The sequence below is a fragment of the Eptesicus fuscus genome, chromosome 4 (assembly GCF_027574615.1).
Source record: "Eptesicus fuscus isolate TK198812 chromosome 4, DD_ASM_mEF_20220401, whole genome shotgun sequence".
Taxonomy (NCBI): domain Eukaryota; kingdom Metazoa; phylum Chordata; class Mammalia; order Chiroptera; family Vespertilionidae; genus Eptesicus; species Eptesicus fuscus.
In genome coordinates, this window is record NC_072476.1 from 69,106,363 (window position 1) to 69,133,856 (window position 27,494).

The following is a 27,494-nucleotide window of genomic DNA, read 5'->3' on the forward strand; positions in this document are numbered from 1 at the left end:
TGGGTGTGCACATTAACCTGGTTCTATTCTTTAGCCATAAATAACAGTTATCATTTTATCCCATTTCAATAGTAGTCAAAATGATAAACTTTACAGGTTGGGTTTTTTAAATAATCTTATATGCTTTATAATGAAGGGAAATATTTTTTTCAGAAAAATAAACTCAAACTTTAAAAAGAAACGCTAAATAAAACCTTTTATTTTAAAATAAAAGTTAATTTTATTGAGAACAACCCCTCTTGCTGCATTACTCTTTTTAGTTGAGAATTTAAAAGTGGTCCAATCATTGCTGACCAAAAGTCTTGTCTCATATGACACCGTGGGAGACGGAGAGGTGTGGTCCATCATCACACACACTCAAGATTGAAATGTAATGGATGTTTTTCTTTCAAGTTACTCAGTATTTATGAGTTTCATTTGTTTTTAAGTAGTACTTTAAGATGTACTGAAATTTGACAAACAGTAATTGGGACTTTGTGTGAGAGCCCCTTGAAACTATCACAACAGTAGTTTAAAATTCCCCTCTTTAAGTTCCTTCAGAGAAACACTAAGGAAAAGTGACAACATTCTACTTCATGCCTGAGTCTGTCACATAATATATTGGCCTAAGGAAGAGATTTGTCCCTGTAGCAAAACTGGATGTCTTAGTCGATAACCAATGGAATCCCCTAAAAGCTGCAAGATAACTTCATTGATAGTATGAAATGTGGGTATTCATCTGCAAGCATGAAATTGAATTTTACTTCTGATTTTCTGGGTTAATTTTGCACTAATAAAAGTATTTGCTACTTCGTTGCTAGAGGCTGACTTCCCATCTCCTCTGAGAAATGGGTCTCATATAATGGAATATAGGCAGATGCAGCCAAGAGTGAAGGCTCCAACAACACACACGAAGCTTGCAAAGCAGAAGAGGATAGGTGCTGTAACAACTGGAGGAAACATCACAAGTTGCTCTTGGGGATTTTAAATGTGACTAAATTGAGGCTTTTAAAATGTGCACTCCTATCCCCACTGGCTCAGAAATGGTGCAGTTCATGAAAAGGAACTCCCTTGGAGGCGGGGTTCTTTCCACGCTCCAGCAAGGCTTCAGGAAGCTGGAGGAACTTGGAAAGCTCAATAAAATGCTAAAGGTCAGCATAGCAACTGACAGTGCCCATTGCTGACCACTGGGGGGCGCTTCCAACATTCTGCAGGAAATAAACATGAAAGCTTTGTCACTACTTGAAGAAAACCTGCATACCAAAAGCCGGGGAGAGTTTAGAAATTTCTCTATCTCCTATTTTTCTTTAATAAGAATGGCTGCAGTGGCTCTGGAACATACGAGTCAGATAAATACAGCTCCAAACTTCCAGGGAAAGCACACACAGACCCACCCCCTCCCCCTGGAAGACTTTGGGGACTCCAAGGCAAAATTGAAGGCATTAACATTTCTAGGAGTTATTTTGCCTGAAAGTACTGTGTGTGGTCCTTTCACTGATTGTCCTGGTTTTCACTCACCTTCCAAGACTGTTTTTGAGTCAAGAAAGTTAACCTTTACTTTCTTTTCTTATGCAAGACTTTGAGGTGCTTGGTGCAATTGACATATTAGTTCAAGCCCTCAGTCTCTGAACACTGAGAAATAAATTGCAAGTTATGCACTGTTAGGATCCAAACAACCCATGCTTTTTATCATGCATCAAGATGCTTCAACCTCTTAATTGAAACTAAAGAGAACAAACAAGCAACTTTCTGTAAAAAAAGAAGAAAGCATCCATAAGTAACCCTCCTTGGGTTTAGTGCTACACTGTTGGCTAATATGAGCTATTGAAAATATTTTTTTGGAATGGTCTTCAAATATTATAAATATTTTCTTTTACTTACTTGATATTTCAATATATAGTTATGTACAGAGATGGCACTTACCATGCAGGAAAAATGTACATTCTCCATCTCTATGGTACATTATCAAAGCTGGCCCTTCCACCAGGTTTTATGAGCCAGCCAGGTGAATGTCAGTCAGCTACTAGCTCTAACAACATAATTACAGTGCAAAGAAAGAGGGAAAATAGCCAGACAGATCAGTATTGTTCATTGTCAGCATCGATACACTTCATGCCTCGAAGTGAAAATATCAGGTGCAATAGGCTCAGACAACAATAACTGAATGTTGTTTTTTTCTTTTCCTTCTTTTAAAGCAGAGGTCTCCCTGAGAAGAGGAGAGGGAAGTAAACATGGAGAGAGCCCCATTTCTTCAACAACTGACAATCCTGGGACTAGCAAGGTCACTTTCCCCTCGCAGGATAGCAGTACTAACCCCAGCCGTTGGTTTTCTGATATAACAGCTGTTGAGTGGTTGGACCCATTTTCCATATACATACAATATTTCCACTCAAAAATATAAAAATTTAAAAACAAAGATGGTAGGGGAAGAACTGTCTACCAAGTGCACATGGAAGTGTGGGTTTTAAGAAGAAATTCTCACTAACCAACTTTGAAAACAATACAACCAGCCTCCATAATGAGCCTAGAAAATGGTTTGTGTACATCAGAATGGATTCCCACATTGCTGGGAGGGGGAAGGAAGCGAACAAGCACAGCAGGGTGCAAAGATTTGTAAGCGCTATCCCCGCCTCACTTAGCATTGCAACCCACTCTTCCCCACAGCACTCTGTGGCCTCTGTCTTATTCCACAGCTTTGCCGGTGAGGTGCGTGGGCACCTTTTGCAAACTCTGCACCTGCCCCTCCAAGGGTGTTGGCTTCTCTGGCACCACAGCCTCAGGAAGAAGCCCCACCCCCCCGCCACCCCACGAAGCCCCTGGCTGGAATCCTCTGGGGCACAGCCTGCTGAGTTTTTAATGAAAGAAATGTTATGTACAAATGCACTTGACTTCATCGTATCTTTCCTCTCCTGTTACCTAAAGACTGAAAAGGCAGTTTCCGAACATGCCGTTATGTTCATGCACATGCTGCAGACTGAAGTTGCTGATGCCAGCCCATCCCTACACAGGAAGCCTGGGCTTTTCTGGAAGCTTGTAACAAAGGAAATGTAGCGGAAGCAGTGAAGTCCCAGGAGAAGATGGGTAGGTGTGCCCAGGCCAGTAAAGTGCCAGAGAATCATCACAGGCCTTGTCCCGGAATCCTCATCCCCAAGTTTGAACAGAACTTGGGGCACAGTTTGAAATTTACCTTCTTACCTGTGTCATTAAAATGGCTACCACATCTCCCATCGTACATTCTCTTTCTGCAGAATGTGCCACCAACTTTACCAAATATCATTCTTTTCACCTTCCCACCCAGGTCTGAAGCATCTGTCTTTGACCCCAAACAGCTGGGCTTCCCTCACTGGAGGCAGAATCCAGTTACGTTCCTTCTTCCATGGACAAAGGAGACCTGTTTTGGTCTCCATCCCCCGTCCTCACGGTACTGTGGGAGGCATGGCATGCACAGTTCTGTCTGTCCCCCCTTCCATGAAAATTCCCCAGGCCCAGGGCAAGGCCAAATCTTCAAGCAGGGAGCCGAGGTTCAATTTTTAGTGACAGCTCATACAGTGTATCTTCATCTATGATGAGGGCTTTGTCAAGCAAGTACTGAGTGACCTGAAGAAAAAAGGAAATCCTAGCTGTTAGTTTCTTCAGAACACTGGTATGTTGCATTTTTCTGAATTGAATATGACAATTCAACATATTCTCTTAAACATTTAAAAATTCACATAACTAAAAATTACTAATATATGCTCAATGTAAAAAAATAAAAGCAATTAAAGGATTAGCCAAAGAACATATAGGCATAACCCATAGACACAGATAGTAGTATGGTGATGGCCAGAGGGAAGGGGAATGGGGACTGGGTGGAGGTGGGCAAAGGGAGGAGAAATGGGAACATACATAATATTGCCAATAATAATAATAATAATAATAATAATAATAAAACCAAACATCTCTAGTGTTCTCCCAACTCGATGGGCTCTTCCCTCAAGAGGTACCCTTGTTATCATTTGGTTTGTATTCTTCTGCTTGAATTTTGACTTTTTAAACAACTGCCTTTTGTCATGCAGAAGTTTTTTAATTGATGCGGTAAAATTTATCAAGCTTGTCTTTTACAGCTTTGCATTCTGTGCTTAAGGAGGTCTTTCAAATCTAAAGATCATAAATATTTTTCTCCTATATTTTATTAAACTCATTTAATGTTGCTTTTTCTATTTAGGTAATGAAGTCATCTGGGATTTATTTTTATGAATAATATATAAGATGGAGAGCCAAAATTCCTCATTTACTGAATGGCCAATTTCTTTCCAGTACTTAAAAAAAGCTTCCTTTATACCATACTAGAGGCTGGCCCTCGCAGCCCCTAAGTTCGTCCTGAAGGTCGTCTGGAAGTCGTTCTGCTGTTCAGCCGTTCGGTCAATTTGCATATTACGCTTTTATTATTATAGATTAGATTTTCATGTAGATAAAATATGCATCTAGGCTTTATCCTGCTCCATTTAATTTGTATTCCTGTACCCAGTGGTCGGCAAACTGCAGCTTGCGAGCCACATGCAGCTCTTTGGCCCCTTGAGTGTGGCTCTTCCACAAAATACCACGGCCTAGGTGAGTCTATTTTGAAGAAGTGTCGTTAGAAGAAGTTTAAGTTTAAAAAATTTGGCTCTCAAAAGAAATTTCAATCGTTGTACTGTTGATATTTGGCTCTGTTGACTAATGAGTTTGCCAACCACTGCTGTACCTGTATAATCTTTTTTTAGATAATCCTTTTAAAAATATCCTCACCTGATTTTTAGAGAGTGGAAGGGATTGGGAATTGACCTGCAATCCAGGTGCATCGTCCTTGGCTGACACTCCAACCACTAAGCAACACCAGCCAGGGCCCATATAATCCTATTTTATTCACTACAGTTTAGGACATGTGTCTGAATCTGGTAAGGAGAGCTCTCCCTTACTCTTCTTATTAAAAAAAAATAAATCTTGTCTGTTTTTTGCCTATCTAAGCTTCCTTATTAGTTTTAGGATAAGTTTGTCAAGTTCCAAGAAATAGTAAGGAAAACTGGCTGTAAGTTATATTCTGTACTACCTTCTCAATGTTTCTGTAAAGTTAAAACTATTCTAAAAAACAATATCACTTAAAAATGTAAAGAAGGAAGGAAAGAAGGAAGGAAGGAAGGAAGGAAGGAAGGAAGGAAGGAAGGAAGGAAGGAAGGCTTGCCAGTTGTGGCTGGGAGGGAGAGAAGAAAGGGTAAAAGAGGTATATGATGTGAGAGGAATCTTGAAAGATGAGTAGGGACCACATAACCCAAGACTGCTTGGACATAGCAAGGTCTTTTCTTTCTTTATCCTAAGAGCAATGGGAAACCAGTAAAATAGTTTATGAAAGTTGAAGACATATTCTATTTTGTGTTTCAAAGTGTTCTGTCCAGCTGTAACTTGTAGAATGGATTTTGTGTTCTAGAGTGAATACAAATAGACCAGGTAACAGATATTAGTAGCTTGGACCAGGGGTGGTGGTGATGTAGACAGATTCAAGAGAAATATAGGATGTAAAATCAATAGAACTTGATGATAAATTGGTGTCTTTTGCCTTATTTCTTTTTAAAAAAAATCAGACTTGCCAAAGATTTGTCTATTTTATTGGTCTTTTCTGTGAGACAGCTTTTGGTATTATTGATCAACTCTACTGCAGTTTCTAATTCAATAATTTCTTCTTTATTAAATTCTCTTACAACCACAATATTACCTTTGGCTGATGGTCTATTCGATAGGATGTCTGCTGGAACTGGCGTATCTCTCTGACGATGTGTGATATCTAACAAAGAAACAACAACAGAAGCAAAAAGAAAGTATTTCCTTGTGTTGCAGCACATTCTTCTGGGAGCCCAGCCCAGAGTAGTTAGTCATTTCCTCAGTGAGGTATCTGGAGCTCTGCCCGATCATTCCCTATGCACAGGGCTTTCTTTCCTTTCAATGAGCTATAGGAAATGCTAACAGCAAGGAAATACTGAATTCACAATCAGGGAAGCAGCTGGCACTGGGTGGCCTGGCTCAGGAGAGGCAAGCTCTGGATGATTTTGTCCATGTGCTCCTTGCTGCTAAGGTTGGTGCTCAGAACCTCGTTGTTGAGCAAGAAGCCTTCAGCATCTGTCTATCACTGGTCAGGCTTAGACAGCCATCCCAGCTTTATTCCCCACCCCCTTTGCTCAGATTGCAAGCTGAAATGGCTCAGATGAAAACCTCCTCAATTGGCCAACATCCGGGGTTAGACCCAGTGTCCACCACCTCGTCCACCTCGAGATTAAAAAGCAAGCACTGGCTTTCATGACTTAGCCTCTTCTCCATAAGCCAGTGAAGTCATTGAAATGGGCTGATTAGGAAATTATCACCTACCATTCTCATTTTGGAGAAATTGACAAGGCCTTCCTCAGTAAAGTTTGGTGTTCCTTCTTCAATAAATGCCAGGTCTGTCAGGTACATCCCCAGATAAGGAACGGCTGGGGGGTTACAACTGCAAGACCAAGAGGAGCTGTTCCCATGCTCGTTCACACACATGTCGGTTTCCCTCCCCAGTTAAACAGGAAGCAACTATGCTGCTTCATCCTGAAGAATAAAGTCTCCTAATTCCATTTTCAAAAGCACTCATTCGATATACAGAGTATTTTTGATTGTGATGAAAAATATATAACATACAATTTTCCATCTTTTTTTTCAATTATAGTTCACATTCAATATTATTCTGTATTAGTTTCAGGTGTACAACATAGTGGTTAGACAATCTTGATATGCAGAGTTTTAAATACATCATCTCACAATAGAATATAACACAAATTACAGTCCATGCTTTACTATGTGTTTGAGACAATGACATGTTCAAACAACAGGATAACTCATAGACAAATACAAAATATTTGCTAACAGTGCTTGTTGGCAGTATTTGTTTACAGTACTGTAAATTGGCTACACTCCTCTGAGGGGTAAACACAGGTAGGGAATCCCTAATCCCTCACCTCATTAAAGTGCCAACACTCAACCTTAAAGAACAGGGTGGAAAAATCACTGTGATTAGAGGTTATAAACTGGTTTTCTGTTTTAGTTAGTATTTAAACCTATAGATGTAATGAATGTTATGACTGCACACTAAAGTGAGACCCAGTTTGTTTTTTTAGGAGGATTACACTGGGTCTTCTCACAGTCTAGAGCTGAGGACATGGGCCTTTGATCCAGAGAGAAGTGAGTTTGAGTCCCAGCTTGACCACTTACTAAGTTATGCTGTCCTAACTCTCTGAACTAGTTTCCTCATCTGTAAAATGGAGACAATAAAACGTATGTCTCTAGTTAGTTGTGAGGCCTAAATAAAACACATCAAGCACTTAGCATGGAGTCTGTAACTTAATAACTATTCAGTGAATAGTTATTGTTCTATTGTTGTTGTTGTTATCACTAGGAGTCTTTCTTTTACTTCTGGCATCACAGGACCTATGTGCAGATAGTGAGAAAACCAGCTGTAGAAGATATATTTCTATTCTATTCTATTCTATTCTATTCTATTCTATTCTATTCTATTCTATTCTATTCTTCTCCTTCTTATTCTCCTCTCTCTTTCTCTCTCTCAACAGTGAAAGATCCAGCAATAAAAGGCCAAAAATAGATAAAAATAATCAATAGATACTGGAATATTTAAATTTTAAAAATCACAGGATATTATTGCACTTAGCTTAAGAAATATCCAATCAAATTTTTTATAGTAAATCACAGTTTGATTTACTGTGGTGACATTTTTCTTCTTGTTGGAATACTCTGCATACTGTGAGTATGTCTATATGACACTTACTATATGCACAGTATTCCAAGTGAAAGGGAAAATCAGAAAAATGTGTAGATGATGGAAGCTGTTTCTTATTTGTTTTTCTTTACAAAGCAAAGTAGGAGGTAGGCCTCTATCTGTACACTATATAAATTATTTAAATATATTTATAAATTATGGATAATTTAATAAAGATATACATACTTTTTAAGGGTTTCTCTGAGATTTTTAAATCTTCCTTCAGATGAAACAGTCTTCTGAAGTTTGTCCATTAGAGCTTTTGTCTAGAAAGAAACAAATGCCTTAGTATATCATGAAATACTACTATGGTTTGATAAGAGTTACCAAAAGATGCTCAGTTCTCTTCCACAATGGCAGATTTCTGTGATGTGATATCATTTTCAAAGTATTGAGATGAGGTATTATATTTAAGTTTGATGTGGGGGGAAAAAAACGTGGAAAAGAAAAACTGACTATACCACTCAGTTAGCCAAAAAGAGAAGAAAATGTGTAGAAAGTAAAAATAGTAATGCATGAGAAACTCTGGGTCTTAGAGGACTGAAAGGCACATGTTGAATAGAGACTTTTAAAGGCGAAGTCTCATGTCAGGGGGTTTCGTGATGAATCTCTTTGAGTGTTAATTTCCAAATCATCGAAGTACATATTGGTTGATTGGTTATTGACCTACCAATATCCTCTACTCCAAATCTTTTTTTTTTTTTTTTGTGGTCATCTTCATCAACTGTTAGAAAAATACAATTGATACTTACCAAGAAATGGAATTGTTGTTGACATTGATCTGGACTTTCATGGCACATGGGAGGAAAAGAGGGTGGCCCTTGGGGATAATGATACATACTCGGGAACACTTGCATCCAGGCAGCTCGGCTGGGAAAAGCACTAGGAATGCCCGGGTTGAGGCTCCTCAGACTACCCTAGTCCCATAAGCCTGGAAGGGGCTCTCCCAACACCGGCCAACACCCATGGAGAAGGCCAGGAGGAAAAGCCAGGGGAAACTGTGATTGAAGTTATCTGAATGAAAACGACAGCATGAGCATGCTGAGAAAATTAATAAAGCTCTGTATCTGTACATCGAAGTCATCACGCCAAAACTTTACATTCACTACATGAATAACAAAGAAAGAGATGAATGTTGAGGCCCCTCATCCCTGGTGTTTGGCCCTAAGGCATTTGCACCCTTACCTTGGGGGAGGGAGAATGTTCACTCGACATCACTTGAGATCAGTGTGCCCTCTCTAAGTAATTCAGGAAAAAACTCCTGTCAACCACATTGTTTGAGGTTATCCCCAAGTATGTCATAATGAACGTTTTGGGTTGTATTTTCTTTTCTAAATGAACCATTTAGAAGTGCACTGAGTGGAATCAATTAAGTGGTAAGAACACAGTAATTACCCACATTGGCACCTTTCTTTGGCAACTGAGCTGCTCGTTTCAGTTAATTTTTTCCTAATTAGTAATATTTATCTTGGCTCAGGTCTCCCAGCCTCTCTGCAGCAGGATGTGTCGCACGCTGATGCTCACCTGCTTGGACACCTTGGCCCAGGTTTTCTTCAGCCGGTAGATGGCGGTCCTGTTTAAGGCCGAGGTGATCTCCAGCATGCCGTTGTAGTTGTGCAGGCATCGGCAAATGTCTGCCACCGCCACCCATTTCTCAATTGCGTTGGCACGAGAGCTGATATCTGCGTAATTCATGATCTGGGAGGCCACCAGGTTACTCATCTGAGACAACGGGAAAGCCAAAAGAGGCGGCTAAGAGCCAAAGTAATGCATTCACGCCACATACTCGAGTTACCTGCAGAAATGTCAGGAAAGCAGGGTACCAAGGGACATGGAGACCATAATCCAGATTTAGACAACTTTCTGGAGTGACTGAAGTCTATACTAATACTAACAAACTAATGAGCACCTGTTCATCCTCAGAGGGAAGAGAGGCAGTGCTTAGAATCAGCTTATTGGGGGAAGAGGTGGCTTAGCTCATCAGTAATTTTGATGAAGGAGCCATTTCCAACAGTTATTGAGGAAATGGAATAGAGTGAGCTAACCCCCGAGGAATGGCAACCTTTGCAGATCATGGGTCTTACTTCTTGGGGACTCTCAACATGCTCCTTGCCCCCTTTGGTGTGGAATAGTCACTCTAGGAAGTCTCAGTTATCACAGAGAAAGAAAACACTTTACCCCAATCAAATTGTTTCTAACCTGATCAACTCTCAAACCAGAAACACTTCAGTGAAATGGAAGAGAGAATATTTTCTCCTTCCTATCTTCTTGAATTTTTTTCCCACCAGCAGAAAAAGGACCTATAGTTTCAAGGCTAAGCACTGTAATACTTTTAATAAAAGCCAAGAGAAAAAGAAATAACTTAAGAAGCTCAATACAGAATATGGAAAGGAAAAGGGAAGAATAGGATTGATTGCTAAAAAGAGAATATGGGGTCTAATATTATATCTGTACTAAAGGCCCGATGCATGAAAATTTGTGCAAGAGTAGGCCTTCCTTCCCATGGCTGCCAGCACCAGCTTCCCTCTGGCACCCAGGACCCAGGCTTCCCTCCTCCAGCCGCCAGCAGGCACCCGGGACCTGGGCTGGCTTCCCTCCGGCCTGGCTTCGTCAGGAAGGATGTCATTCTCAGGAAAGATGTCCAGAATGACATCCGGAAGACATCGGTCTAATTAGCATATTACCCTTTTATTATATAGATACTAAATCTGATGGGTACAGACATTCTTTGATGATTTTGTAACCACTTAAGATATTTTTTTTTTTTTTGAAATTTTGAGGGAACATTTATTAAAGCTGGGGATAATGAAAAAAACAACAACTAGGGCTTAGGATAGATATAGTGCCTCAGAATTATCAATATGCATATTCATTAAAAATTTATTTTATATTGAGTACCTACTATGAACCAGGCATTCTTTTAGGTGCTAGAAACAGAAAGACATAAATTAGCACCCCTGACCTTAAGGCACTGAGTCTAGCTAGATGGGAAGGTGAGGGGGTGGGCAGGCATAAACAGCAAATGCCACACAGTGAAATGCAAAGCCAAGTCTGCACGGGGTGGGGGGCGTGGTTGAGAGCACAGAGGCACATGGGACATCTAGCCTAGAACAGAGGAGGCTTTTGGAATGAGGTTGTGTCTGCACTGAGTCCTAAAGGATCGGCGGGAGTTAGCCACTGCTTTCCACCAAAGTAGAAGAGCATTTGCACAGGGACAGAGGTGGAAGGCATGGTGCAAGGGAGGATCTGGCAGCCATCTGAGGAGCCCAGGGGTCAGGAGAGACAAGGATGACAGGTGAGCAGGGCTCTTGTAGGCCAGGTTGAGCAGTTGAACCATATCTGGAAGGTGAGGGGTAGCCACTTACAGAGTTTTGTCAAAGAAATCAGTATAATTAGATTGGCCTTTCAGAGAAGCGATTCCTGTGTGAGGAGTGGGTGGGAGGGCAGTGAGGCAGCAGGGGATAGTGAGTTAGAAGCTCCTGGGGAGAAAGGATGAAAGGCCAAGTCAAGGTTATAGCAGTGGGAAAGGAGAGGAAAGGCTCTGAGACATAGGTAGATTTAGTGTTCACTAATACGTTGGGGACGGTGGTGGGGATGGGCAAGGGAGAAGAAGGAGTCAAGGAGGATCTTTAGATTCTGTGCTTGGGCGAGTGGGTGGATGGCGAGGCCATCATCTGAGACTGAGAATAAAGAATAAGATGCAGAAACAGGCTTGGAAGGCCTGGGGTGCTAACGATAAATTCATTTGCAAATTGAGGGCACAAGCAGTGGCGATGTGGGTGTGGAGCTTGGGATGGAACCTGATTTGAGTGTCCATTACACCCCAAGTGTGTGTGCGGCACAGGCGACGGAGGTTCGTTTTCCACAGCAGGGGGTCTGCTTCCCAGAGTGGCCCAGGTGGGCCATGTGTCCCGTCCTGTAGGCAGCAGTGGCTCTGCTGCTCATTATGTGTTAACGTTCACTTGGCCTGTAAGTACTCTGCAAGTACTCTGTGCAAAAGCACTGTCTTGGGAATCTACACTGCTGTTTTGTATTTTGATTCCAGATGACCTGTTAATTTACCTGGTAGTCTTTTTTTTTTTTTTCTTTTACTGTAACTGCAAAGAGGGCCTTCCCTTTTCCCTGGGAAGCCCTGAAGACACTCCAACATCTGTGGTTCTAATTTGGGACTGAGGCCATTAGAACAGGACAAATTAGGAGTCAGTGGGTATAAAGCAACTCCATCTTACTGCTGAGAAAAGCGAGTGGGAGACAGGCCAGCTGCTGGTCACAGCAGAACCACAATCTTTCTCAAAGAGAGGTCCCTTCCAAGCCTGGAATGTATTCAGTCATGATGAGGAGGGGTGCACCAACCCAACCTGCCTGTCCCTAACACCACCAGGGACCAGGGACCCATGTGCTGTTCACTCTGTCAGAAGTGGTTGATCTATGAAGTAGTAATGATTATGATGAAAATAATTACCCCAACCTATGCATTACTGAGCACTTACCAGACTCGGGCACCATCAAAAGTAAACCACTTGCATCTGGAAGTTAACTGAAAATTCTGACATCACTGTGAGCTCTTAGGAGATCTAAAGTGTGTCTTTAACATCCCATCTTCCTGTTTTACATGTGGGTAGCTTTATTTTAGCTAAAGAATCTTAAGGCCCTGGTCTTCGTCTTCCTGTAACATGCCCAAGGTTTTCTTTCCATGGTTACTCACATCATTAAAGTGCTTGCTGGTTTTCATAATGTAAGGTGTTCTTTCATTTTTATCCAGCTTCATCCAACCCTGCCCAAGAAACTCTCTGAAAGTTCAAAGCAAAATATAAAACCAATTAAACTTTTAAAAAATGGTCAATTATTTGTGTGAATAATTATTAATATGATATATATTAAACTTGACATTGCCCAACATCTGCTGCTGCTGACCCTCTCAAATGAGTTTTAGCTCAACTCTAGCATTTCACCATGCCATGCAAAAAAGAAAGAGATTTTCCAGTTTCCAGCTTTCTCTGGAACTTTGTCCCTGTTAGGATCATTATAAAGGCTTCTCTAAAGTTGGAAAACAATGACCAACACAGAGGAATAAAGAGGTTAAATACTAACTCAGAAACCAAGACTATTTTCCTTGGATTGGCTTGTTAAAAAAAATGTAAGCCTTGGCAGAAGGTCCAAAAAAATCAATCACTACCAAAAATGTTAATCAAGACCAGCATGTTCTCCTCCACTTTGCTCTGCTGTCTCCAGACGAATATGATTCCATGGGCAGGACATTCCTTTGCTCTCTTAGGAGCCCAAAACAGTACACCCTGGTAAGGGCTGAATAAACAAACACTTTACAGCCCATTCATGTGGTGAAGGCAGTCAGCTGGGAGCTCAGCCTGGTGGAAGGCCTGTCTTCCAAATAACATTCCTGCTCTTTCACTTCACCTTTGAGCAGGCCACCAGATCACAGCAAGCGACCATCAAGGTAGAACATACAGGAATTATTTTATACTAGAAGCCCGGTGCACTACATTCGTGCACTAGGCACTGGGGGGCGGGGGGTGTCCCTCAACCTGGCCTGCACCCTTTAACAGTCCAGGAGCCCTTGAGGGATGTCCGACTGACGGTGCTCACCAGCCATCAGCCTGGCTTGTGGCTGAGCGGCGCTCCCCCTGTGGGAGAGCAACTGACCACCAGGGGGCAGTTCCTGCGTTGAGCGTCTGCCCCCTGATGGTCAGAGCGCATCATAGCAACCGGTCGTTCTGCCGTTTGGTAGATTTGCATATTACTCTTTTATTATATAGGATAGTCATTACAAAGCGTAACTAGAAATAAAATCACTCTGACATATTCTTAACCCAGAAATGCTGACTGAGTGTCCGGGCAAGGTTCTTTGTGGTGGTAGTGTTGGTGGTACTGCTCCCATCCTGCAAGGCTATTGGACAAAAGGTGTGCCAATTCCGTGGATGGAAATAATTGGTAGATGTTCACACCAGCACAAAGGGACAGAGGTGAGAGGTGGGGAGGGTCCCAGAAAGAAACCGCACCAAGGGTCACCACAAAGGTTTGGGCTTTACTCTTTCTCCTCCTCCACAGAGGTCATGCTCATCTCCTTCTGAATCCTCACTGCACTGGAGGGTGGTCAGGAGGTGGGGGGAAGAAGCACTGTGGTTCCTAACTCAAGTCCTCAGATAGTCACTGGGTATGGCCAATGGGCCACATTCCGATTTTATTTTATTTTTTTCATGTTCATGGGTTGTCCGGGAGTGCTGGAAGAGGGATAGGGAAAGAAGACAAACGACATAAAAGTCTGCAGGGGTGTCCTCTGCCCCTGCCTCATGCCTTCCTAACAGAGCTGTGGCTCTGACCCTCTAACCACCCCTCGCCCATCCACCCTGCCAGGCCTGACCTTCCATCCTCACAAATGTCCTCTTCTCTCTGTACGACATGTTCATATCTCTTGCCCAGCCCCTCCTTTACCTTCTATTTAGTTCTTTGTTCAGAGAGAACATCTGCCAACAGTTGACATTTGTCCAAGCAAAGGCCTTGTTAATGGGCTACCAAATATGACAGCTGGGAGGGGGCTTAAAGAGCCCCCCTCACTTTACACGAGAAAGCAAAAGGCTGTGTGATGAGACCATGGTGTCAAAGCTCAGCAATACTTGTTGATTTATGCAAGTGGGTAGCAAAATGTAGAGCATTTACATTCTATGCTCATCATCATACATAGAGAAACACAGTGTGGCCATCTTGAGAGTCCCCACTATTTCCACATCAACATTTCCAATATAAACCGGAACCAAAAGACATTCCGTGGGACCATAGCACTTTAAGATTAAGACACACCGCGGCACACACGTGTGCCTTAGGCATAATTCAACGCTAAGCCGCTGTCCCGCCTGAGAGGGCCCAGGGCTGCCAGGGCAGCACTCACTCGTAGGGAATGCTTCTGAAAACAATGTGGTCCAGGAGGGTGATCTGCTCAGCCAGCTCCATGGCTGGCAAGGTCTCAAAGCACTCGGCCTTCGGACAGTCCGTCTGCAAGATATGGAGGAAGAGGGGCGTGAGACACACCCCAGTGAGGCTCCAGTGTGCTCAGTGCAGCTGCTGAAGTACAAAGTCCATCGAAGACTCTAGCTATGAAGACCATTCGCATCATGGACCAGTTGCTAAACCCCACGCACATTTGGTTCACCCCCCAGAGCCTCACTGAGGGAACATGTGGCCAGCACTCAGTCCAGGCACACTGCTGGCCTTTGAGAGGTGGCCTGCGCAAGACCCTGGGGGAACTTACCAGTTGAATTATATCCTCTAATTTTAGGTGAATGTCATCTTGATCATCTTGTGAAAGAGCTCTAAAACATAAAAATAAAAAATTCCCCCGTGAAAAGGAAGTAGACATGGCAGGAATGAAACAGCAAAGCGTCACGGTGTTCCCTGGATGAAGAGTCAGAGGGTTTAGGGCTGTGCTGCCAGCGGCAGGCTGTGGGGCCCTGAGCTGGAGACAGGAGGCTAAGGAAACAGATAAACACACATGTTAAAGGCACAGGATTGTTCAGAGAGCTGACTTGTTACATAGGAGGTTGTTAAGGAAAACACCACCATCAAAGTGAACCTGGGGATGACTCGGGCCTCCTGCAATACTCCATCCAGGGGGAGTGAGTGCCCCATCTGTGCTCCTCTGTCCCCTAAACCTGACCCTTCCCTGCTGAGGTGGAAGGCGCAGAGCCACCCCATCCCCACTCACTTGTAGCTCAGGGGACTTCCTCCATGGCAAACATCTGAACCATGAGAGCCGGAAGCCGGCAGGTGAACTCACCCCCACTTCCCAGATGGACTTCCCTGAGATTTGGCACCGTGTCTCCACACATGTCATTCAGCTCTCAATGAAATCCTTTTTTGATAAGTGATGAACAGATGAATAAATACAGACGTTAATTATCACTGAAGTGGGTGCTGGTTTCACAGTGGGAGGGATACGTCCTGTCCCGCACAAGATCAGCGTCCAGAATTATACTGATTATGTAACTTACCATCTGAGCCAAGCATTTTAAGTCTTCCAAAATGAAGGCAGAGTCACATATTAAAAGTATTAAAATATTTAAACAGTCTCAAAGCACGTAGCCTGTCCACTGGAGGAAACTGGTTTCAAAAGAAACAATATTGTGAATTTCTGTTGTGTTTTGAATTGATTAAAACAAAACTACCATCCTCCAAAATAAAATATCAACAGAGATGGGTTGTTCTATGCCCACGGCATGCCAGGTATGTGCTAAGCATTTGACATGCCCTAACTATCTCATGTGTCATAAAAATCCCTTCAAAGTAAGTGTTATCCTTTCCATTTTACTGATGAGGAAACAAAAGCTCAAAGAAATTGACTAAGCGGGCCAGGGTTTGTTCCAATTGTGCTCTCCTGTTACTTGTGTTTGTGTAATCAGGCTTACAGGAGGAACCTCTTTAAGGTTCAGCACAGAACACACTCAATTCCCTTTCCTCGTCTTCCTCCCCAGTTACAAAAGCTTTTGACTCTTTACCAGGGAGCAGAATCCTTCTAGATCATAGGAGGGGCAGTCTCCTTGTCAGCGATTAGCCATGACATTTGTGAGCAGAAGGAAATAGTCCTCATAGGGTAAAGGACAGACATAGGTGAGGGGAAAAAAAATGAGTACACACGACTCTCTCTCCAAAGACTGTTAAATCACACTGAAGGCCGACACATAGGGAATAAAAGTGATTGTTTTCTAGAGTGTTTGCCATTCTTTCCACTGTAGGCTAGGTTTCTGGAGAGAGATCGGTGGCCACATAACTCTGTGTACCCAAGGAAAAGATCTTTTCTATGAGGATGGACTATATTCTTCCCTTGGAAAGAAATGGTCAAGAAATTAGTTAGCTTCTATCAAATGTTCCTCTCCTCACTGATCTTACCCTAATGTTCCAAGACACATTCCGGTCCCATTAAGTCAGTTAACATTTTCTCTCTTCCTGGAGCTTATTGATGCTTCTGGGGGCTTTGTGAACTTTCGGGGGTCACCTTTTTATGACGTGAACCCATTCCACTTGACATTCCAAGAAGTCAGTCATTGCTTCTTTTCCTTTGGGGGCCATTAGTTGTCTACAAAAAGCTCCACACTGCAGAGGCTCAGCGGCCAGCTAGTCGGACAATGTTGGAGGGGTGGAGTTATAGAAATACAAAATTCTTGAGCAGAGGTTTTTATTCACAGACAGGGCAACAAGCTGCCTCTGCCAATGAAGCTTAAAGTAACCCCTGTGTGACTGTGGGAGGCAGGGTGGCTCATCACAGCAATTTTCACTTTGCTTTATTCATGTAATGTATGTTTAAATACATGTTCCATGCTTATGTATCCCTGCTAAGTGACCTGAATGCATATAAATCTCTAATGTCAAGGGCTACATTTCACTACATGGTATGTTTTTATTTCTCATACTTATGACTCAGATTCACTGGGAGGGATATTCACAAAATGTTTCCCTTCAGATGTGAGGTCCCCTCTAGCTCTGGTCCAGTTCCAAGAGAGGCTGAATTTGCTTCTAGTCTCCTGGCTATTCCAAAGCTTTCACGAACACTCCAGGATCCTGGGTTTCCCTCACATGTATGGGTCAGTATGACCAGTTTAATACTTGTGCATTTAAAATGAAACACCAGATGGAAATGGAACCCAAGTTCCGTGCCTGGAAAACGATTCCTTCAATGGTAGAAATCCGGTAGGCTTAAAAACAGCACCAGGAGCAACGGGCCTGGGACCAGGCCACACTCTCTGGGCTGCTGGCATGCTGCTGCCACCGCAGGCTGTGTTCACAGCTCGGCCTGCGCAGACCCTGCTTCTCCTCATGGTGTGAATGTTCCATCTCCTGTTGCTTCAGCTCTGGGACCTGCCAGACCATCTCCTTCCTATGCTTCCCCAAGCATGGCCTTCCTTCCCTCCAGGCTTCCGTGAGCCCCTTGGCATTCTTTAGTGTGTAGCCACATAACTCCAATCTCTGCTCCATCTTCATGTGCATCTTCTCTGCATCTCTGTCTTCACAAGGCCGTCTTCTTATGTCATATTGGACTAGGGGCCCACCTGACTCCAGTATGACCTCATCTTCACTAATCACATCTGCAATGGCCTTACTTCCAAATAAGTAAGGCTTCAGTATATTTTGGGGGAAGAGGGATACAATTCAACCCATGACAACTCCTAGATCAGAGAAGGCTGGCTATGAGATCTTGAGCTAATGGGGCTAAGAATGCCTTGTGGGCCAGTTGTTGAAACGTTACGGACCCAAATCTGTCATTGCCACATCACGGATGGACTCTGAACAACCTGGTGGGCTGAGTGAAAATGGGCTCCCCTCCACACATAAGCGTTCTTGTCACAAAGAACCAGTAGAGCAGAGCTGGAGGGAAAAAGGGATTCTTTCTGAAGGTTGCAAGTGAAGAGGGAGCTAGAAGTCGGAGCACGGGAGGAGCACCAGGCAGGGCAGACAGATGCTGTTGGCTTCCCACCTCCCAGCAGAGACAGACCACAGAGCCGTGCGGGAGGTGGAAACTTAAATGTCTGTACAAAGCCACCGATGGCTGGCCCCTGCAGAGAGCGTGAACTAGAAAAAAATCCACCATTAGTTCAAGAAGCTGTAAGACAGCTTGTTACCTGCTTGGTTCAAGCCTTTATGACATGGAAGTGTGGGGTCCAGATTTATAGAGCCTACATGATGTGACATTGATAGTAAAATTGGTCTAGGACCAGTGAACCGAGCCGAGAAAATGCATGACTCCGCTGGGTGGCACATCCACAGCCAGCTGCAGGAGGCTTCTGCTGAAATCTGCCACCTGCTCACACACACAAGCGAGGACAAGAAACCAGAGCCAATGCCTGCTGGGCTCGCAGGGGAGGACCCTCAAGGCTTCCCCCCTTCACTTTTGGTTCCACAGTAAACCACTGTCTGCCCACACAAACAGGAATGATTGCACTCCACACAACCTATGTGGCTCAGCCCGAAGTCTTCCCGAGACCGCAGGAAAATGAAGATGATAGGTAACCCTCCCCGCTTGAGAGCAGAATCCCTGCTGCCCCCAGTGTCTAGTTGTATAGGATCTCATCTCCTGTGACACAGCACAAATCAACCAACGTAATTAATAGGCACCTGCAATTGCCTTTACCTCAGGATATTGGCTGCAGCTTTCCTTTCTTGGGGAAGAAGGTCTGGGTCTCGCAAAACTTCTTCTAGCAAATTTAGGACGTTCATCTTTAGTTCATTGTTGAGTTCGAAATCCTACAAAATAAAATGGATATTTTTAAATTTCCATTTTGAAGGGTTTCGCTCCGTGATACGTGATACCATTCCTCATGATAAATTCTCTAGAGCTATGTGTGGGAAATAAAATGTATGGGCCTTAGACTTCCCCTAGAGGTCCTGACTTACTGGTTTGGGACGGGGCTCTGTTGTTGTTATTTCTAACAGGCTTTCCAGGGATGGGAATTCCTCAAAGAGATATGTGCTTCCCTTGCCTGGAACACTGTGCCTTCTCTCCACTTTTATTTTTATTCATCTTTCAAGTCCAGGGAGTGATGCCATTTTTCCCAGGAGCCTTCTTTAGTTGACCCAGTGGGTAAAGAGCTTTGCCCTGCCCAGCCGCTGTGACTCAATGGTTGAGCATTGGTCTATGAACCAGGAGTTCATGGTTTAATTCCCGCTCAGGGCACATGCCCGGGTTGCGGGCTCATTCCCCAGTGTGGGGCGTGCAGGAAGCAGCCAATCAATGATTCTCTCTCATCATTGATGTTTCTATCTCTCTTCCTCTCCTTTCCTCTATGAAATCAATAAAAATATTTTTTAAAAAGAATTAATTGCAATAATTTCAATTAAAAAAACATACTTTTGTTATATTTAGTAAATTAGGGGCAAAAAAGTTCATAATTTCAAAAAATGAAGACAGTGCCAGAGTCTGACCTAATTTGAATTGAATGTTTTTGCACCTCAGTTTGGTGAGAACCATGGGATACATTTTTCTCAATATTTCACTTTCCCTGTTTGACCATTAGTACCATTTCTTCCGGAACAGGAGCTGCAGGGGCCCAGGGCAACACAGATGTTAACACCCCTTACCAATCATAGAACTTCAAATACGTTTTCCTACAATTTCACCTATATTGTCCAGCAGATTGTTGGCTGTTGATTTTTCTTTTTTAAAAAATATATTTTATTGATTTTTCACAGAGAGGAAGGGAGAGGGCTAGAGAGCTAGAAACATCGATGAGAGAGAGACATCGACCAGCTGCCTCCTGCACACCCCCCACTGGGGGATGTGCCCGCAACCAATGTACATGCCCTTGACTGGAATCAAACCTGGGACCCTCCAGTCTGCAGACCGACGCTCTATCCACTGAGCCAAACCAGTTTCAGCTGTTGATTTTTCTTTTAAAATGTATGCAAGAAGAGAGTAATGCCTTGGCTGTTGTTTTTTCTTTGTTCCACCCTCTCCCTCATTTTAACAGGTAATGATCTCACCTACTCCAATCTGTGTGCACTACCGAAGATTTCTCAGCCATCAGGAGTCTTTTTCTTAATGAATAGTTGGTATTTATTAGTGAGATGATCAAATCCTTCCGTAGTAATGTTAGGTCTCTAATGATATAAATAATCTGATTATCATAAATAGATTAGTATGAGGACCTCAGGCCAGTGTTGGACCTTGCTGAAGGCTAATTCGTGGTTTAATCAACAAGCATCACGAAACACATACTGTGCCCCATGCTGGGCTTTACAAAGGGAACCTTCTGAGACCCAAGAAAGGTGAATTGTATGAAAGGTCTTGTTGCGAAAAACAGAATATAATTTTATTATTTGACCTCTGGGAAGATTAGCCTGAGAGAGACCTTTGAAAACTTGGTCACATCTGCACAAACACTCTTTGGAGCATGACAAATGGTTACAGGTGAATACGCGCACTGCCGCTGATGTAGCTAATGTAAGCAGATTATCTGATGATGGATGAGTCTGAAATACAAAAGTTCTCACTCATAATTTCCCCTTACATTTGCACAGGTTTTTACCATGTTCAAAGTGACTTCCTGCATATGATTTCAGTTCTTCCTCAGCTGATCCAGGGACAGACAAGGCTGGAGCCATGATCTGGTTTCAGCAGGGGCCACTGGGCTGAGAGGAGAGGTGTAAGGAGCGGGTGGCTCAGATGAGGAACATGGGTCTGCCCTCTGGCCCTGGTAAGAGTCCTTTACACCTGCACTTCTCAGACTGTCATGTGGCCACAAATCACCGCAGATTCTGGCACAGCAGGTCTGGAATGGGGATTGAGATTCCACTTTTCTAAGGAGCCCCTGAGTGATGAGGATCACCCTTGGAGTAGCAAGACTTTGCCTTAAAAAAAAAAATCATGCAAAACACTCTTCCAAAACTGACTAAAAAAATCTGAATCATCTGATGTACAACCTAGCATGTAAAATTTCCTTTTTGAACCAATGCATGTAAAATGCAAAATTGGCCATTCAAAAGTCCCGGTCAAAAACATATTAACTACTACCCACTAAAATGAAATCTGAAGCAGCTAAAAGTCACTTGCACTATTTAAATCAGAGATAGGTTATTCATAATAAATCTTCCTGACAGCCATTTTGTAATTATCTAGAATCTAATTTTTGGCTGTATTTCCCTAGGCCCTGAAGTAGGAAATGAGACTATTAGGTGGTAGAAGATGGCGTGGCAGCACTCAAGATGTTCACTAGATGGCGCTCGTGGGCCGTGTGATTACAGTATCTGGGATTGGGCATTGCCTTGGAATTGGACCTGGCAGCCGGTGCAGAGGGAGCAGGGTCCTGTGTAGGAAAGCTGCCTGCTGAAGTTCATCTCACACAGCTTCATGCTCCAGGTGAGTGAACCCTATGGCACCCCGAGGACCCAAGGCATTCACTGAAGTTATCACAGCAACAGTTTGTTTAGGGTGGTTTTTGTTTTCCAATTCATGAAGCAGGGATAAGGAGACAGAAGATTAGAAAAAAACAACAACAACCCCATCTTATTTTCAAAGGTGAAGAGACCAGAAAATGTGAGACTTTGACATTTAAATCTCTACAAAGGAGACTATAGCTCGTTTTTTCTGTTATTCTTGAGCACCTCAATACAGGAGGCTTTAGGGGAGAAGAAGAGAGGGAACAGAAGTCTGGGCAGATGGGCAGAAATATTAACCCGTGAAACCCAGGGAGAGAGGCTTGCCGGAGGGGCCATCCAAATGCAGGTGAGAGCATGGCAGTGCCTGACTGGGGCATAGGAAAGAGGCGGGGCCTGGAAATGTAGGTCTGAACCCTGCCAGGAGGGGATAGCCTGAGCAAGTGTCAAGGACTAGAGAGTGGCACACAGCAAATGCTTAGGAACACATCACTGATGGATGGTGCCATAATCCTCTCAAGAGATACATATTGTGAGGTGAGGATATTTTACCAAGATCTTACTGAGGCTACTCAAACACGTGATTACATGATTAGAAAGCCAGTATTTCCTCTAGGTTAGGGAGCAGTGCCTGGAACAGTTATCATAACCAAGACAGTGAGAATTTTCCACACACTAAGTGATAATTTAATAACTTCATTATCTATTTTAACCCTCAGTAGCAGCATAGTTACAATCATTATTATTCCCGTGTTATGTGCAAGGAAGTCAAGGTATAATGAATCTTAGTATCGTGACCAAAGTCACACAGGTAGCAGGTAGCAGACTCAGGACTCAAGTCCAGGGAATGTTGGCTGAAGCCTGAGGTTTTTAACTGCTACACCACACAGACTCTGCAGAAAAAGTGGGTGTCAGTGAATCAGTGCTGGTGGGTTGGGCTTCAAGACATAACACAGTAGCTGGTTACCATGCCAAGTCGGGAACTATTTCCCACCTATACTAGCAACTATTTGAGATAGAGATGTTGAGATTTAGGTCTATATTAATAAGACGAGATCACACAACAGAAAAAAATAATCTGTGAGTCAATAAATCAGATTCTCCAGCACTTTAAAACGAATCCCTGTTGATAGTTTAGACATCATGGAAATTACATTCATTCTTTCAGGAGAGCAGGGTGATCGTTAGTAATATACTGCGTATGGCCAAGGGAATTCTAGGACACTGGGAAATCGGATTCAATAAACACAGTTTGAGGGTAAAGAGAATTATGAGAGTAATTTTCTCACCGTAATCAGTACAATGTATTCCTAACAATGGCCAGAATTTTTTAAAGGAAAGTGGAAATACTGCAGAGTGGAGTAAAACCACATAAATAATTTTAAAACCTGGAGTGAAGGGCTCATAAAAAAGGGTTTTAGGATGTGTTAGGCTCAAACATAAGGGGTTTGACATAATGATTTTCAGAAAAATGAAAAGCACACTACTGTTTTCTGTCTTTTTTGACTAGAGGAGATGAACATTTAATTTAAATTGTGGTGTATATGTGGGTTATACTAGTATCTGGGGCCATTTTATCAACTGGGAAACTGGACCGAGATGCCCAGTGATCATCCCAACATCTATGCAAATGCACCCTGACAGCACTAGGGCGCCCTCCATGGGATTCCTCATTTTAATAAACTGGAGGTAACAAGCCTCCTTACCAGTGTGGTTTTCAGCTCTTTTAAGGAGGTGAATCTTTATTCAGAACTTTAACATTGTAACCCTCTCCCAGGGGAGGCCGTGCTGGCTACCAGCTGTCAAGGGCGACCCTGCACTGCACCTATGGGCCTTATCCACCCACCACCAACTCCAGCCTGCTGACCCTCTTGCCACCCCTGGGCCACCTGGACTCTGAATCAGGGTTTCTCCGTGGAAAAGTGACAGGCGGGGTTTTCCAGCACTTCCCATCACCTAACTACAAAAACATTTTAAAAGCCTCTTTGTTCACCACAACAGAGAGAACAGCCTAATTGACAAACACAAGGGAAGGCATTGAGTTTGGAATGAAACCCTAGGAAGCAATACCAGGTAATGCTAAACTTGCCGATAGCTGCTCAACACTGACTCATGAAGTCCTAGAACCGTCCAAGAGGAACGGAACACATAGGAAGCGTGCACCTGACTGTCATGGAAGAGCCTAGGTACCAGGAGAAGGTAGTCAAGCCCAGATGTAATGAACCCCCAAATTCGGTAAGCACAGGTGCTCCTGGTGGCTCTCCAATGTTTACTGAACGAATGGACCAAAGTTCATGGGAAGGGGATTGGATTTTGAGACAAGTGGTAATAAGCGACCTAATTCTTCTTAAACGGGCAGTTTGGGAAATGATTTTAGCAGATGTGAAGTGGGAGGCTACTAGGAAAAGGCACAATGCAAACTGTGGAAGGTATGTTAGAACAAAAATAACTGAGCAGAGGCAAATGGCAATGAACGACACCAACTCAGCAAGAAGGAAAAACTGCAGAATATCATCCATTCGATCATTTTCTAACAGATGACTCTGCATTTGAATGAGTTGCTAAATTCCAGCCTCTAGACCTGAACAGCTGTGCTTATAAGAATTTTAAATACTGCCCCACAGCCTTAAAATCAGATAGCTCCCACGCTTACATCTTCAAGCCTCTAAAGAGAATCCGTCGGTTTTTTTTTTTTTTTAAAAAAAGCATGTATCAGGAAAAAAGAGAACCTTCCCTCCTCCCCGCCACCTCCCCTCCCCAGATGCTATGTTTTCCATTGGTTTCTAGATAGGCAGCTAATTGATATGGATTACAGCTTTCAAGACAATGACAAAGATTGAAGGGAAAAGGAAATGTTTGAAAAGGGACTGCTTCCTGATTTTTTATTTTTTTAATTTATGCCCCCAAAATGATCTTTGAGTTTAACTCAAATAGAAGCCTCTGGAAAATGTTCTCCGTGCCCTGCTCCATTTGAGGAGAAAAGGCGGATGAAGACAGCTGGAAGGCAGACTGTACTCCATCCCTTCCCCATGGAGAGGAGAGACTCAGTCACAGGACTGCGGTGGAAGTGGAGCCTCTGACCTGCATCCAGGGAGAAGCTCCGAGCAAAGCGATCAGGAAATACAGGTGGACGGCACTGGGAGAAGAGTGGGCAGGAGAGGAACACAACGAAAAGGCCACAGTGAGGTGGAACCGGGGGGCCTGAACAAAGCAGCCAGCTCCCCAGTGCTCTGCGGCTCTGTGGGGTCCCCAGGGAGCTCTCACGTGATGGGTGGTTGCTGGCCGGGGAGGGGCCTGAGGAATGCGCCCTGCCTGCTTCCAAAGTCCCAGAGTGCTGAGGAGCGTGCAGGATGCGACTTGGGGAAAACAAGGGCTCCCCACAGCACTTCCATCGGAAACCTCTTGCGGCAGAGATGAGAAGCGACTGGTGTGCATGAAATCCCATGTGGGGCCTCCCAGTGTTTTCCACCAGCGAAATCCATCCACAAAGGCTCAAGAATCCCACTGGCTCTACAGAGAAAGCTAAATTTCCGTCATGGCAACTAATGGGAATGGAAAATAAGTTCCATTTAATTCTGTTTCACACTGACTTTGATCCTGCTGCAATGGCTCGCCGAGCACTGTTACAGACAAGCACAGGAAGCTGAGGGGCTGTTTAAAGGATAACAATAGAGATGTATAAAAGATAAGGAAAAACTGAGGCATGGAGTTCAGGAACTAGGCGCTTCTTACTTGGTTATTGGGCTGCACAGAAAAAAAAAAAGAGTAAGGAAACGAAAATCTATCTTCAGGATTAAAAAAATAAAAAGAAGATCCATATCTAGCCGATAGATGCTTACATTTTATGTTTCTTAGAGCAATCTGACACATAATTCATTTGTGCATGAGAACCCCATACAGATCATCCTGGCAGTTTTACAGAGGAGGACAATAGCCAGCTAACACTAGAATCCAGATGGAATTGACGGTTCCAGATTTCCGTCCTCACCTGAGTCCTCACCGGGAATGGAAGTGAGATGTGATGCCCAAAGCAGTCTGTCCCGGCAGGAGAAGGAGAGGACAAAGGGAGATAAAATCACGTGGGCAGGATCTACTGTGAGAGCGTGAAAGTGAGCACCAGACTAGGCCCCTGAAATCAGGAGGAGCCAACAGGAACCTCAGTTGCTGGCCTAATTAAGTTAACAGATTATTCCCTATTTCACGTTGGCTGCTTTCATGGGATATCAGGTTTGTGAACAAACACTGGTTTGTTCTGGTGGACATTTGGGATTCCTTAGCTTCGCTATGCAGAGGTCAACAGGAAGTAGTGTGGACCACTAGAAGCAATGGGCACTGGCTGATAAGGATGAGACTAACAAAGTGTAGCCCACCGATTATCTTCCCATGTGGCGACTTTGTAAACCATTTGCAAGGCAGAAGCAGTAAGCAACCCATTTGTCATTAAAAAAAATAAGTATTTCATAGCTGTCAGCATCTCACACTGTAACTATTTTGTCTCTTCTTGTTCCTGGTAGCCCCTCAGCACCCACTCACTGGCAGGGGACAGGTCCCAGGAACCGCACTGCACTCTGAGGCCCGGGAGCAGTGGGGCAGCCATCCTAACCCACCTGTCAGGTGGTGGTGGGGGGGGGGGGAGGGAGAGTATCCAGGGTCTCCAGGACAGCAGGGTTTCCTGACCCTAACCTTGGACACAGCATGAGCTCGGCTCCACCGGCTGCCTGGCTGGGGACCCCTGGAGGCCCAGCAGGAGCCTGCTCACAGCCCAGGTCCTCAGTGGCTGTTAGAGGGAGGGAGTGCTCCCCACACCCACCTTTAGCAAAGAAAAATCATTTGTTTAAGTGACACAAAACAGACTCCTGAAGGAAAGTAGCTCTGTGAAATTGCTACCTACACTTCCTGTATCATAAACAATGACGGAAACACCAAGCAGGAGCACTACTCACCAGTCCCATTAAACTGCTCCATAGTCCATCCTTCCCCACCCTGCATGTAGTTTTAAGCAGGCACCAAAGCCTTTCAGAGCCTGTTAGTTATAAGAACCATCTCGTTTCTTCGGTCAAAATGTCCAGTCTAATATAGTAATCAAAAGTCCAGTTCAGTCCAGACTTAGATGTTTCCCTCCTGTCCTAGCTTGGGCTGCTTCAAGCCTGGAAGCCCACATGGAGACCCATTCTTCTCTCTCCATCATCTCCTCTCCACTTGCTTGCTATGGCTTCTGATCCAGGCTGGGGTCCAGGGGTAAGGACGTAGCCCGGCATGACATGCTGGAGCAGGTGGAGCCGGCCCTGGCTCCTCTGAATGTGGCAGATGGACAGTGACTAGCTCTTCCTCTTATGGGGCACTTGGTGGGATTTTTAGAGTTCTCTCTATTGGAGACTTAAGGCCAGCTACGCTGACTCAGGAAATATCCGGTCTCCTGTGGGTCACTTTCCACTCCCCCAGGCCCTGGGCTGCCAGTGGTCTACCTCACCCCTCCAGGCAGTCATCCTGGACAGCATCCAGGGCAGCCCAGACCGATTCCCCATGGACCCACCTGTTTCACGGAAGCATGAATGAATGCCACTCATTCCCAACAACCCACCTTTTTTCACTTCGCCCCAGCAAACACCTTTCACCTTCACAGAGGGGAGGGGGCCGTTTCCTGGAAGCTTCTCTCACCTGGTTGAAGTGAGAAGGAAGATCTCTTCCTCTTCCCCCAGGAGGTAGAGGACTTACACTGACAGCTCTCTCTGGAATCACCTACTCATTGAGTCCCTGCCTCACCCGCAGGTGGGTGATCACAACTGCTCCCAGGGTCAGTTTCACGGGCCCTTAGTTTATCTTGGTTAGTGGC

General features: G+C 43.9%; 1 protein-coding gene across 1 annotated transcript in view; it reads right to left on the reverse strand.

Moving 5' to 3' along the window:
- The window catches only part of RASGRF2 (Ras protein specific guanine nucleotide releasing factor 2), a 188,440-nt gene that overhangs the window by 695 nt on the left and 160,251 nt on the right, over positions 1–27,494 (reverse strand). Inside the window, exons 19-27 of the mRNA XM_054715119.1 lie at positions 18,921–19,033; positions 15,051–15,111; positions 14,691–14,794; positions 12,492–12,576; positions 9,311–9,508; positions 7,973–8,052; positions 6,355–6,472; positions 5,708–5,776; positions 3,175–3,576 (exon numbers count right to left, since the gene is read on the reverse strand). Coding sequence (XP_054571094.1) covers positions 3,484–3,576; positions 5,708–5,776; positions 6,355–6,472; positions 7,973–8,052; positions 9,311–9,508; positions 12,492–12,576; positions 14,691–14,794; positions 15,051–15,111; positions 18,921–19,033 — 921 coding nt within the window. The 3' untranslated portion in view covers positions 3,175–3,483. The remainder of the gene's footprint in view (positions 1–3,174; positions 3,577–5,707; positions 5,777–6,354; positions 6,473–7,972; positions 8,053–9,310; positions 9,509–12,491; positions 12,577–14,690; positions 14,795–15,050; positions 15,112–18,920; positions 19,034–27,494) is intronic.